This window comes from Calliphora vicina, chromosome 1 (assembly GCF_958450345.1).
Source record: "Calliphora vicina chromosome 1, idCalVici1.1, whole genome shotgun sequence".
NCBI classification, from domain to species: domain Eukaryota; kingdom Metazoa; phylum Arthropoda; class Insecta; order Diptera; family Calliphoridae; genus Calliphora; species Calliphora vicina.
The window spans coordinates 15360081-15374793 of record NC_088780.1 but is presented as its reverse complement, the minus strand read 5'-3'; the positions used below and the strand labels follow the sequence as shown (position 1 = coordinate 15374793).

At 28.9% G+C, this 14713-nt stretch overlaps 1 protein-coding gene across 1 annotated transcript; it reads right to left on the bottom strand.

Moving 5' to 3' along the window:
* Positions 1-12073: 12073 nt before the first annotated feature.
* On the bottom strand, positions 12074-13741 carry LOC135949260 (uncharacterized). The gene has a single exon (XM_065498765.1). It carries the CDS (start codon positions 13739-13741, stop codon positions 12074-12076), a length of 1668 nt encoding a protein of 555 aa, XP_065354837.1.
* Positions 13742-14713: the final 972 nt, after the last annotated feature.

The window sequence follows — 14713 nt, the reverse complement described above, 5'->3', positions numbered from 1 at the left end:
TGTTAAAATAGTGTAGGTGGCCACAGATTGTTATGATAAAAATAGAAGTGATCACAGACTGTGTTTATTTTCTTAAAATAAGCAGTTTTAGTATTTACAGAATTATAGACGTTTTTAGTTTTTATCAAGCTTGGCTATCAATTTGAAATGGTTCAATGGTAACGATAACAATAATATGGATTATTTCGGTAACGATAACGGTAATTGCAGTTATTTTATAATATAAAGCGTGTGCCAAAATTTACGCAACATTTTTATACCCTTCACCTTCGTGAGAAGGTTTGTAATTTCTACATTTTTCATTTCCGACCCTATAAAGTATATACAGTGGTGGCCAGGAATTTAAGACAAAAATTGTTTGCTGAATTCCACGTGATTGTCAATTATTTTTTCAAATATTTCCACAAATATGTATGCATGAGGACTGTTTTAACACACAAGTGTGTTTTATTCGACTGTGTCAATTCATACATATTCACCACGAACACATAAAATTTTTCTACAACTTGACCAAAAAATTTTTTTTTTAAATAAACATATTTTCTCACATTTATATCATTATATTTTTATTATTATAAAATATTCGGACCAAATTTCGTATTTTTAGTTCCATTAGTTTCGGACATATCATGTTATTAACAGCGGATGTTCGCTGAGGTGGGTCAACGTATTTCCACATATCTTTGTCCATATATGTTTTACCGATTTTTCCAAACATTTTTCAGAAACTAGAAACATTAATAATAAATTTCATACCCTTAGAGGTCCTTTTATTTTGGCTCTATCGCACTTAAAATTCAGTTGATGAAAAAAATTCAAGTATTTGTCTTAAATTGGTGGCCACCACTGTATATTCTGGATCCTTATAGATAGCGGAGTCGATTAAGCCATGTCTGTCTGTTGAAGTCAATTTTCTGAAGACCCCAGATATCTTCAGGATCCAAATCTTCAATAATTCTGTCAGATATGCTTTCGATAAGTTTGCTATTTAAAATCAGAAAAATCGGTCCACAAATAACGGAGATATGAGCATAAAACCGGGACAACCTCGATTTTTGACCTATTTTTGATCTATATCTGGATTAATATAGACAATATGGATATCTAATGATAGATATTTCAAAGTCCATTCCAACGATGTAGATAAGGCTATAGTACGTTGGACCTACAATATTTTTTAACCCGAATTTTTTTTTCATCAAAAATTTTTTTTGTCATACATTTTTTTTCAAAAAAAAAATAAAAACTAAAAAAAAAAATTTTGAAAAAAAATTTTTAAAAAAAATTAAAAAACTATTTAAAAAAAAAAAAAATTTTTTAAAACAATAAAAAAAAATTAAATTTTGTTTACCTAAAAATATTTAAAAAAAATTATTTTAAAGTATAATTTGGTGAAGATTCGGCACAGCCGAATATAGCTCTCTTACTTGTTTTTTTTTTGATTTTGCTAGAAACTGGTCATTTTAAGCAGGGTTTCGAAGAACTACTAAAAGCAGTCGCATTTTACTGAATAGTTGACTTTTTACAGTCTCATGCTTAAAAAAAAGTAACTAGTTTCAGTTTTTGATCACATGGTTACTGAAAACAGTTGACTGTGCACACACATTACAACAGCAAGCAGCAATCGATTTTGTTTTTTTCCAGCAGCCAAACGAATCAGCAGCCGCCATGTTTCAGTATTCAACTCTACAGAACTGATTACACGACTTCAGCAGCAAAAACATTTCTGTGTGTGCTGCTTACGCATTGTCAGTTTCGAGTTTTGTTTTTCGTACTACGCAGCGTAACAAAAACTGCTAGCTCGACTGAATAGTACGACTGGCTAGTTTGGCTGGTGGTATAAAATGTGTGTACAACAACACACACTTTATGAAGCTAGGTTGAATCGTATGATTTTTTGGTTTTTATGTTTACATATCACAGAGGAAATTTAAATGTTATTATTGTTAATAGAAATAAATAGGAAATTCTTATATTTATTATATCTTAATTAAAAATACTAAAAAATAAATTTAATAAAATTATTAATTAATAAATTTAGAATAAAAAACAAGTAAGAAAGTATGGTCGGTCAAGCCCGACCATATAATACCCTACACCAAGTAAATGATTAAAAATATTTTTCTTTTAAAATATCAATAATTTATATTTTCGAGTGATTTTCGGAAGTGGGCCTTATATGGGAGCTATGACCAATTATGGACCGATCACCATAAAATTAGGTCGTGTGATTTATGTCTATATTAAAGTTAACAATGTTGAATTTTGTGTGTATACCAACATTTTTAAGCGATTTATGCACGTTAAAGTGATTTTCGGAAGCGGTTCTGTATGGGAGCTATGACTAATTATGGACCGATCGTAACAAAATTTGGTGACATGAATTTTGTATATATAAAACTTATTTGGAGCGAAATTTGTGTAGATACATAGATAAATTAAACATTTATGACCGATAAAGTCCAATTTCGAGGGGACATTTGTATGGGGGCTAGGTGAAATAATGGACCGATTTCAGCCAGTTTCAATAGGCTTGGTCCTTGGGCCGAAAAAGTAATATGTACCAAATTTGATCGAAATATCTTCAAATTGCGACCTGTACTCTGCGCACAAGGTTTACATGGCCAGCCAGCCAACCAGACGGACGGACGGACGGACATCGTATAATCGACTCAGAAAGTGATTCTAAGTCGATCGGTATACTTTAAGGTGGGTGTTAGACTAATATTTTTGGGCGTTACAAACATCCCCACTATGGTGGTGTAGGGTATAATTATTGATATTTTTTTATTATATTTTATATTGACTAACACAGTACAACATTTTTCAGTCCATTGCTTTGGGACTCAATTCTGACAATTGCACGTGAAAGTAGCCCCAAAAATAAGGACTTCTGTATCATTAGTTTTGTCAAGTTGGCTGCTCAAGGTGGATTTTTATCACTTTTTCTATATTTTAGCACGGTTATATCTCGTATACCGTACGGAATATCTCTTTTGTGGCTGAAGCAAAGTTGTATATATTGAAAATAGACATGAAAATATACATATCGTTGGCTTAATATAAAAAGGCGTAACTAATTTTTTTTTCAAAAATATCAATGTAAAAAGGGTATATTAAATAACTTCATTGAAATAAAAATAAATATATTTTAAATGAGAAATAAAATGTAAAGTGTCTTCTTATTCAAAATTGCATTAAAACTTTTCTTGTGTCTAAAATTTTATGGATTTTATTAAGTTTTTTCCTTCTCCAGTAAATTAACAAAAAATCGAGTTACGCCTTTTTTATATTAAGCCATCGATATGTAGTAATTTTATTTATTAATTTAATTTTTAATAATGAAAAATTATGAAATTTATAAATGTAATGAAATCAAATTTAATGTTAATCGAATATATATATGCATATTAAATTTTTTTCTGAAAAAAACAAGAATTTTGCATTTATCTCTATTAACAATAACAATACTTAAATTTTCTCTGTGAAATGTAAACACAAAAACCATAGCTTCACAAAGTGTATACAAAAACAAATTCTAACCAACCAGCCAAACTAGCCAGTCGTACTATTCAGTCGAGCTAGCAGTTTTTGTTACGCTGCGTAGTACGAAAAACAAAACTCGAAACTGACAATGCGTAAGCAGCACACACAGAAATGTTTTTGCTGCTGAAGTCGTGTAATCAGTTCGGTAGAGTTGAAAACTGAAACATGGCGGCTGCTGATTCGTTTGGCTGCTGGAAAAAAACAAAATCGATTGCTGCTTGCTGTTGTAATGTGTGTGCACAGTCAACTATTTTCAGTAAGCAAATTGTTGAAATTGAAGACTTAAACTTTTTTCAGTTCAGTCGTTACATGAGGCTATTTATTTTGGTGCTGAATATTAAACCCTGATTTTAAGCATACAAGTATTTGAAGAATAAAAAAATATGACTAAACTATTTTATTCGAATACTTTTGAATCGAATTAAATTGTATTCGTGTTAAAAATCGAATAATTTTAAAAATTTTACTATTTTTTTTGCATAGAAAAATTAACATAATCAAAAACTACACTAAGGCGTTTTTATTCGATTACTATCGAACCGAATAAAATTCTATTCGTTTTTGAAATCAAATAAATCTTCAAAAGATTATAATTTTTCCACATAGAAATATTGAGAAGAAAAAAAATTGCACTTAAAAAATTTTAGTCGATTATTTTTGAACCGAATAATTTAAGAATTGGTCATTCGATTATTTTTCAAATCTACTGAAACTTTAACATTTTTTTCATACCAAAATTTTAAAAAATAATTATTACACAATTTTATTCGAATAATTTTGAACCGAAATTTTATTCGTTTTAGAAATCGAATAAATTTTTAAAATTTATTTTTAGCATTGAAAAATTTACGGAATATATAAATTATAATTAACAGAATCAAAAACTACACTTAGAAATATTTATTCGATTATTTTTGAAACGAATACAAATTTATTCGTTTTAGAAATCCAATCAATTTTTAAAAGTTTACCATTTTTTAGTGTAGAAAAATTTTATTAAAAATTATTTTTGAAACGATTATTCGATTATTTTTAAAACGAATACAAATTTTATTCGTTTTAGAAATCGAATAAATTTTAAAACTGTGAATATTTTTTAACATAGAAAAATTAACAGAATAAAAAAATAATCTTAAAAATATTTTTTTTGATTATTTTTGAACCCTATCACATTTTATTCGAATACTTTTGAATCGAATAAAATTGTATTCGTGTTAAAAATCTAATAATTTTAAAAATTTTACTATTTTTAGGCATAGACAAATTAACAGAATCAAAAACTACACTAAAGCATTTTTATTCGATTATTATCGAACCGAAAAAAATTTTATTCGTTTTAGAAATCAAATAAATCTTCAAAAGATTATAATTTTTCCACATAGAAATATTGAGAAGAAAAAAAATTGCACTTAAAAAATTGTAGTCGATTATTTTTGAACCGAATAATTTAAAAATTGGTATTTGATTATTTTTCAAATCTACTGAAACTTTAATATTTTACCATTTTTTTCATAGCAAAATTTTAAAAAATAATTATTACACAATTTTACTCGAATAATTTTGAACCGAATAAAATTTTATTCGTTTTAGAAATCGAATAAATTTTAAAACTGTGAATATTTTTTAACATAGAAAAATTAACAGAATAAAAAAATAATCTTAAAATTTTTTTTCGATTATTTTCGAACCGTTTAAAATTTTATTCGTTTTTGAAATGAAATAAATTTTTAATAGTTATGCATAGAAATATTTTTGGATTAAAAAATAAGGAAAACCAAATTTATTCGATTATTTATGAACCGAATAAAATTTTATTTTTTTAAAAACTATATAAATTTGTAGCATAAAAAATAAAAATTTTCCATTTTCTGGCATAGACAAATTAACAGAATCAAAAACTACACTTAGAAATTTTTATTCTATTACTTTTCAACCGAATAGAATTTATCATTCGAATATTTAGCAACCGATTAATATTTTATTCGTTTTAGATATTCAATAAAATGTTTCCATGTTTAGTTTTTGCATAAAATTATTTTGGGAATAAAAAATAAGGAAAATCAAATTTATTCGATTATTTATGAACCGAATAAAATTTTATTCGTTTTCGAAGTGAAATACATTTTTAATAGTTTACCATTTTTTAGTATAGAAAAATTAACAGAATCAGAAAATACACTTAGAAATATTCATTTGATTATTTTTGAACAGAATAAAATGTTATTCGTTTACGAATCCGAAAAAAAAATTTTAAATTTGTACTTTTTTTTATCATAGAAAAATTAAAATTACACTAAGATGTTTTATTTCGATTATTTTCAACCGAATAAACATTTTTATTCGAATATTTCGCAACCGATTAATATTTTATTCGTTTTAGAAATCCAATAAAATATTAACATTTAAATAGTTTTAGCATAGAAATATTTTTTTATTAAAAAATATTGAAAATCAAATTTATTCGATTATTTTTAAACCAAATAAAATTTTATTCGTTTTAGAAATCGAAAAAACTTAAAAAATTATTTAAATTTTTAGCATCAAGGAATGAACTGAATAAAAAAATGCATTTAAAAATTTTCATACGATCATTTTTGAACCGAATAAATTTTTAATCGTTTTAATCGAATAAAATTTTACAATTTTTTTACCATATAAAAATTAACAGAATTAAAAAAATACATTTGGAAATTTATTTCATTATTTTTCAACCGAATAAAAATTTGTATTCGAATATTTCACAATCGATTAAGATTTCATTCGTTTTAGAATTCCAATAAAATTTCAAGACTTTAATAGTTTTTGCATAGAAGTATTTTTGTATTAAAAAATATTTATAATATATTTTATTCGATTATTTATGAACCGAATAAAATATTATTCGTTTTATAAATCGTAAAAAATTTTAAAATTATATAAATTTTTAGCATAAAGAAACGAACTGAATAAAAAATGTGTTTTTTATTCGATTATTTTTGAAACGAATAAAATTTTATTCGTTTTAGAAATCAAATAAATTGTAAAATTTTTTCTATTAGCATAGAAAATTAAACAGATTAAAAAATGCGTTTAGAAATTTTCATTCGATTATTTTTGAAACGAATAAATTTTTAATCGTTTTAGAAATTCAAAAAAAAAAAAAAAAAATTACAATTAAAATGTTTCTACTTTTGAATAGGGAAAACTTTATTATTTTTGAAATATTATCCAACAATGAACACAAAATTATTCTCTCGTGTAAAACCTTAAACTGCCAACTGTCAGATTGTTTTTTTTTCGGGTGGGGAACAGTTTTTTTTACTTACCATTTTAGTTTTTTAGAAATAAAACATTTGATTTAATTAAATTTTTTTTCATTCTTTTATTGCATGCACAAAAAATTATATTATTACTTCCTTTTTTGTTTTTTGTTTTATTTAATATTTTGCTCTTATCTAAATTGATTTCTGTTTGGTTTCCTTTCTAAATATTAATCCCTTTTTTCTCTTAGTGTATATTTAATAATTTTTTTTTTGTTGTGTTAAATTAGTTATTTTTTTGTATTTTTTTACTTGGTTTTTAATGTTAAAATGTAGTTTTAATTTATAATATTCAATTTTAACTTAACAATTTGTTGTTTTTATGGTTAACAATATATAATAATAATAATAATTTTTTTTTGTTATTTATTTAAATGTTAATTTAATTTTACCTTAGGGGAAACATGAGTTTTTTGTTTCTGCTGCTTCTTAATTTTGTTTAGAAAAAGGTTGGGGTAGGGGGGACATAAATTTGGGAGAGTTTTAATACAAATATAGTTTGTTGTTGTCAAAGTAAACACAGTTGCTAGTTTGACATTTCTTTTACATGACAGTTGTTATTAGAAGGAGTAGATAGATAGTTTGGTGTTAATTTTTATTATTTCTTGTCTTGGTTTTTATTTGTAACTGTGATTACTTTTAATGTTTAAGTTAAACTAGTATAAATTATTACATTGTTTTACTTAAATTTAACATGCAGAACAAAATTGTTTCTTTATAAAGTTTATATTTTAAACATTGTTTGTTGTTATTAGTTTATATTAGTTTATTTGGTTTTTCTATTTGGAAGTTTCTTTAATTTATGTTTTAAATAATTAATTTGTACATTAATATTGTTAATAAATTGTGTTTAAATTTAAACATTAAACGAATAAACTTAATTTTAATTTTAAATTAAGTTTTTTTTGGGGTTTTTGTTTTCAAATTTATGGCAAAATCGTTTTGTCCTCTTGGCGGCGGGGAATTTATTTTTTTTTTGATTTTTCACTCAATTTTTCAGAATTTATTTTGCTGCAACTTTTTCTTTTCCATTTTCTACAAAAAAGTTGCTGTTTCTTGTTGTTAATTAAGAAAGAAATAAGTAAATAAAATTAATTAAAATTATATTTCAGTAGTAGAGTTTTTTTTCTTCAATTTGTATTATCTTTTTTTTTGGTTTTTGGTATTCAGCAAATAAAATCAGTCATAGTTTATATATAGTTTGTTTAACTTTTCTTTTTAATATATCTTGTAAATTTTAGTTGAGCTTTATTTGTTTTTTCTTTCTCATTAATATTAATTTTATAATTATTTTGTTTTATTATTTACAGTTCTTAAATTAAATTATTTATACATGAAAAAAATCTTTGGTGAAATTAACAAAAATAAATCAGTCATCAGTGGTAAGTTAAAATTATTATTAATTGTATAAAGACTTATTATTATTAATAAAATTAATTAAAATGGCTTAAATTAGTAATGCACAGATTTTAAATTTTAATAAAACTAAACAAAATTTAGGCAAATAATGGCATTTCAATTTCACATCGATTTGAAAATATACTTTGAATAATTCCGATTGACAGGGGCTAATATTTACCCCCACCCCCCCGGAACTATTAACCAGATTGTTTTAGTAATTTGTGTGTTCCCTTAGACGATCTGACGGTAGATGAACTGGCCAGACAGGGTTTGGATCTGGACAAGATTACTAAGGACTGGGAGGTTAAACCTTCTATATGACAATACTATAGGTTAATCTTTGAAAGATTCCGGGACTCTACGAACCAATACTGGTGTAGTGGGCTGAATCACAAGCTGTCCAGGGCTATTTGGTTAAAGTTGGATGCAAAGGCAACCAAAACACTAATTGACTTGTATAGGAAAAGTCTCAGGTCTTTAGTAGGAGTGATAACCGGGCTCTGCTCAATTGGAGCCATCATTGGTAAATGGGATATGGTCACTAGAAACTGTGGATATTGAGGAACTAGAAACTGTAGAACATATTCAGTGTAACTGTCCTATATTACAGAATCTAGGAAAGATTCCATGATGAACTGGTGGATATAGCCAGATATTAGGCTTTATTCGGGGGAATAGGTTGACTATTTTAGGTAACAGGGCTCTAAGAATCCCAGTATATACTTATTTTTTTTTGTTCTGGGTTTTTCACTTTATATCGCCTGACTTTTTTTCTCTCCAATTTCATTTATTCTCTTCACATGTAGTTCCTATGTGTCTCCCAGTGGAAGTGTACTTCTTATAGTACACACCCCACAAATTTATCCATCTATCTAGACTATCTGTCTATAGTCTCTAACAATAAGATGCTACTGAAAGCTGGAGATCGTCAACATACGATCATGAAAAGATGTAGGGCTTGCTATTTTCTGAACTAATCTTCTGAAAAAACAGAATTACAGTGCAAGAGATTGAACAAATGGATTTGAAAATCAATTGTGGTGGTGTAGACTTCGGGGTCATCTCTAAGAAATACTGAAATAATAATAATAAAAAGGCATGCAAATTGACATAATTATTGCTATTTTCAAGCAGCACTTATGTCACTTAACTTCATCTATTTTAATCGGGAAAGAATCTCGAATGTGATATCTAATTCAGACATACATACATACTACGAATATAACGAGAGACACTCAGTAAAAAATACGAATCGTAGAGATATTTAAAGGCAGCATTAATGGGCCATCAGTGAAGATAGGACAAGATTAGATTAGCTGCTGTGAGGAAAGTGGAGAAATTGATTGGCTTATTATGTAATCAGACATAGGAAACATATTAAATTCGTTAGAATGTTACAGGTTAGATTTAGTACTCTAGCACAGTCACGACAATTGGATCTTCGCTCCGGAACCACCCGAGTTATACTCTCCACTGTGGTGGTATAATTTTCTTTTGGTACTTTAAGGTTCTAGGAGTACCGGGGGAGCTTTGCATTTCCTGGAGGGTTTGTGCAGCTTTAAATGAAGACAATTTGATCTTCGCTTCGGAACGATCTTAGTCGGCCAAAGATTGTCAACACAGCGATAGCTGTATCTCCCAGGAAAGAACTCTGAGCAACAGTGGGACTGTCACAAAAACAATACTGAGGAAACAAATAGTGAACATGATCTCTGACGAGTTGTATGGTATTATCAACATGTCGACTCTAAGCAACCAAAGAAAGCAAACAAACAATGCTTTTTTATCAAGTAAGAAAATATTTCAGCTGTTCTGTAATAGTTTGTATGTTTGTGGTAGAAAATGATCACGATTTGACACGCGCCTTTATTAATCTTTCAACCCTTCCAGAAATAATTAAGCTGTTTCATCTTGAAATGTCGTTTTCTTGCAATGAAACTGTCAGCTATTGAAAGCTTTGATTAATCGAGATTTCGAACATAGCATCGACATCTTCTGGAATAATACGGAATTGGGATTAGATCTTTAAAAGTCTTTAGGAGAGGAATATTTAATTTGAAAAAAACCCGAGAAACAATTATCACGGTATGTATCCTCAAATAATATCAAACGAATGGATTGACTCATTGTTGTTGAGAAATATCAATTTTGGTCAAACTTTACGAAATTTTTAATGGTCTACTATCAATATGATTCATCAGCAAAGTTCCAAACTAGAGGCCCTATGATCCAACTGGAGAATAGGATGGCAGAAGAAAAAGAAAGTTCGAAGCTAGTTGAAGGACACAATACCCAAATAGCATTCGTTAGACAAAACATTGCGAGAAATCCCACATCTGGCTGCCAATGTTTCAAAATATAGATGATCCCTTGATAAGAAGCTTTCTTGGATTCTGAATATTAAATAATTAGGATATTAAGGAAACACATACATGTGAATCTAAAGCAAAGGCCAACTGCAAATAAAACGGCATATATTTAAAATTAGCTTAGTCTGCCTCACTGTTCTAAAGGCTGACGTCTATCGGAAACTATTTTCGTATTTACAGATTGCAATACTTTTGAGCAGATTCAAAAAACAACTGTCGGCGTTTAATAGGCAAAGGAGGAATGTCATTTGCTAATAGCTATTACCTCCTTTTGCGATGAAAATTAGTTCAGCAATATATGGTGTGGTGAAAAAGCTTTGGTATTAACGAATATCAGAGCATATTTCTGATATGAATTAATGAAACTTTCAAGGATAATGCTAGTTTTTATCCGGAAAATGTAAAAGAAAGACTGGAGGCTGTGACTGATCATTATGTAATGTATCAGTGCATTGCAAGTCACTGATTTAAGTAGGATTTTATGAACCTTAATATACTTCATTACCAGGATGATGAGGTCTAATTTTAAAGGTCATCCAATAAGATTCGTGATAAGTTTAACTACCAAACTCTGACAGCATTTCCCCGTTCAAATTATCTACTGACAGCCTATCATAACTGGGAATGAAATGAGTATCTTAGTACTTTAAAAAAGTTGGAAAATATTGGTAATCATATTTTCAAACTAAGACATTTCTTTCGGAATGAAGAACCCATCGATTGGGTTGTTGGTGCAAAACGTTCGAGAGACTATCGTATGTTGCGTAAGGAGGGAAATGTAGTTGATGTGACCGATAGTATACGGCCACATTTTTATTGTTCTCTATTATGCGGATAAACTAGAAAGAATTCACATCGTTTGCTCCAATAGAAAATTCGAAATTCGAAATTGGAAAATTCGGATAATAGGATGTGCTTTTAAGAAGTCTGCCAAGGCAGTCACATTAACATACTTGTTTTGGGTCCACTTTTTATTTGTAGAAGTTGTCTGAACAAAGAAGAGGTTGAAACAGTGCAATATTTCTTCTTCATTACTCAGCTATGATAGATAAAGAACCAGATATCTTAAGGCCCATACTCAGCATTTAGCATTCAGATGATATAGATATTTATGGCTAATATGGATTCCATGATTTAGACATTTGAACACAATCTTCAGTTGAGTGATCATGATTTTTTTTATAATTTTACATCTTTTTAATAACTGTGCATTACTATCATTGATTAGTTAAATTAATTTACAAATAATTAAATGCTTATAAATGCATAATTTTGTGAGATACATATAGGAATTCCTTAAAATGCTTAAACTATTTCAAATTTGGAAATTCTTTAAACTTCTTTGGTTCTTTAAATATAAATATATGTAACTAAATTTAAGTTCTTGAAAATTGAGCACAACAATTTGAGCATTTATGTTACACTCTTAACTGGTCCATCGCATCTTAGCTTTGTCATTTAAATTTCCACTACCTCATGCTGCGCTGGGAAACTCTGCTTATTAACTAAACCACTACAACCATCAGCTTTTCTTCTTTCTGAAACATTTGCCTCTGGCTTAACATCGTCATCTAAACGGCGATAATACTTACGTGTCTCCACTGTGGTGGTATAATTATCGGGTAACATATCACCCGATGACCGAGACTTTTTGGAAAATAATAAAACCTGTCTCAAAGCCTCACTGGTCTTTAATTCTCTTTTGGCACTTTGAGTTTCTAGCGGTACCGGAGGAGCTTTGCCTTTGCTGGAGGGTTTGTTAAGCTTTACATGGCGGACAAATGATTGGGAGACAGTGGAACCTCTAAGAAAATCTTGATCTAAATGTTCGCTACTCTCTTGGCCCTCTACCTCACGATTAAGATGTAAATGGGCGGGGAATTTGTGCAGAAATTGGGAGCTATTAGAGAAATTGGGTGAAGTTTTGAGTAAGGTATCGGAGGAGGTCTTATTTAGTTTGTGGGAAGTGAGAGCTTTATTAGGGGGAGTCTTAAGACGTTCAAAAAGATTGTGTATGGTGGAGGATCTGTGTTTATTTTCTAAAAATGGCATAATCTTACGTTTTGAATGGCTAGAGGAGGGACAGCAGGAAGTAGGAGGTGGCTGGGGTGCAGCCGCTTTTTTATGCACTGAAATTGGGGGCAATTTTTTGGGCGTTAAACCCGGTCTTCCGTATTGATTGAGGAAATTAGAGGTTTTGCCAAAATCCGGCATTAAGTTATCGGATTTTTTAACTTCTTGTATCTCATCCTCATCCTCTAAACCACTATAGCCCTCAAAGATCTCATCGAAAGCCTGTGCTACAATTTCATCACAAAAACTAGAAGTCTCGATATCTGAATTATTGCTGTGTATAACTTGTGGTTGATCTACGGGATTTATATTCCTCTTTGAAATAGTACCAAATAAATTCTTACGATAATCCTCATCTATATTACGATAATAGACCTCCGAGTTGGAGGAGGCCTGTCGAGTCCCCTTAATATGTTGCAGAGTGGTTTGTATGTTAGTAACATCTTTATGCATGGGATGATTTTGCAGTATCTGCTGTATGATTTTTTTTCTAGACTCATGAGTTTTCTTTGTTAATTGCTGAATCTTGCTGTTACTGTGAGTGCCAGATGAGGGTATGAAGGTTCTTTTGGTAGTTGTCGTGGTGGCTACAATGGCTGGTGTAGCAGCTGCCTGAGCCTCTGCTGCCGCCTGCAGGGCCAGTAACTCCTCGATATACTTACTGTGTTCTCGTTCTTGCTGTTCCCGTTTTCTTTCAGCTATGCGCCGTTGCAGGGCCAGATTTTCGAAAGTATGCACCATACTACCCACATGAGTGTTGACATCGGGTATGCCCAAATCGCCACTAAACAAATCACGTTGATGTCTTTGTTGGGGTGTCAACAGTTCACCACCACTGGCTCGTTTATTCAAAATGGGCACCACAGTTTCTGGTTTACGATACAAAGTGCCAGCTGAGGCACTTTGGCGTAACAGCAAAGCTGCATTTTGGGGTCTTCTACGCTGGGGAAATTGTTCTACAAATTCGGCCGCCTCTTGTTGCCACAATAAATTGCCCATTTCATCAAAAGACCGATTGATGATGGAAGTTTTTGTGGTACAGGGTTTAAACATCTGGTTTGTTTTGGGGAAAAGTGTAGTTTTTGTGTTGTAGTTTCAAAGTGTAGTGTGTAGTAGTTTTGTGGTGTAGAAGCAGTTTTGTTTTGAAATCAACATAAAAATAAACAAAATAGAAAAGAAAATGTTAAAAATAAAATTTAGAATCTTTTTTTTTTAAATCTAATATTGATAATAGGCTTAGTGAGCTTTTCTTTTGGAACTTATAAAATATTTTTACTTATTGCTAGCTTAGGGGGTTTTTGAACTAATTTTAATTACGTTTTATTTTGTTTTAGTTATAAACGATTTATAATTTTTTGCAAATAAGCGAATGTGGTGAAGTGGTAGACAATATTTTTAAACTTTCACTAGTTAAAAGAACTTGTAAAATTTGTTTTGAAAAAGCTTTCATTGCAGGTTTTCTAGATGATTTAAATACATTTTCAGACTCTATTTAAAGATTTTATTCATAGAAAGCTTAATTTTTAAAGTTAAATTTGTTGTCAGGTTTTCAACAATACATGATTTTAAAAGCTTTAAAATTTATTTTTTTTTAAAAAGCTTTCAATGTTCATTTATTATGAAAGTTGTAATGAATGTATCATAAAAAGCTTTTTACATTTTAAAGTTAAAAAAACTTTAAAATTTCATGTTCTATAAAGCTTTAAAAGCTCAATGAACTTTTCCAAATAAAATTTCTATTTAAAAGCTTTTAAATTTCTAATTTTATCAAAAGTTCTATTATTGTAGTATGAAAGTTGTTCAAAAAAGCTTTTAAATAAAGCTTTTACATTTTTAAATTAAATAATAAAGTTTCATGTCAACTGATTGATTAAATGTCAAGTTAAATTTGTTTTCAGGTTTTCAAAAATAAATGATTTTAATTAATTTTTCGGAAAAAGCTCTATTTAAAATCATTAAAATTTATTTTTTTAAAAGCTTTCAATGTTCATTTATTATGAAAGTTGTAATGAACGTATCATAAAA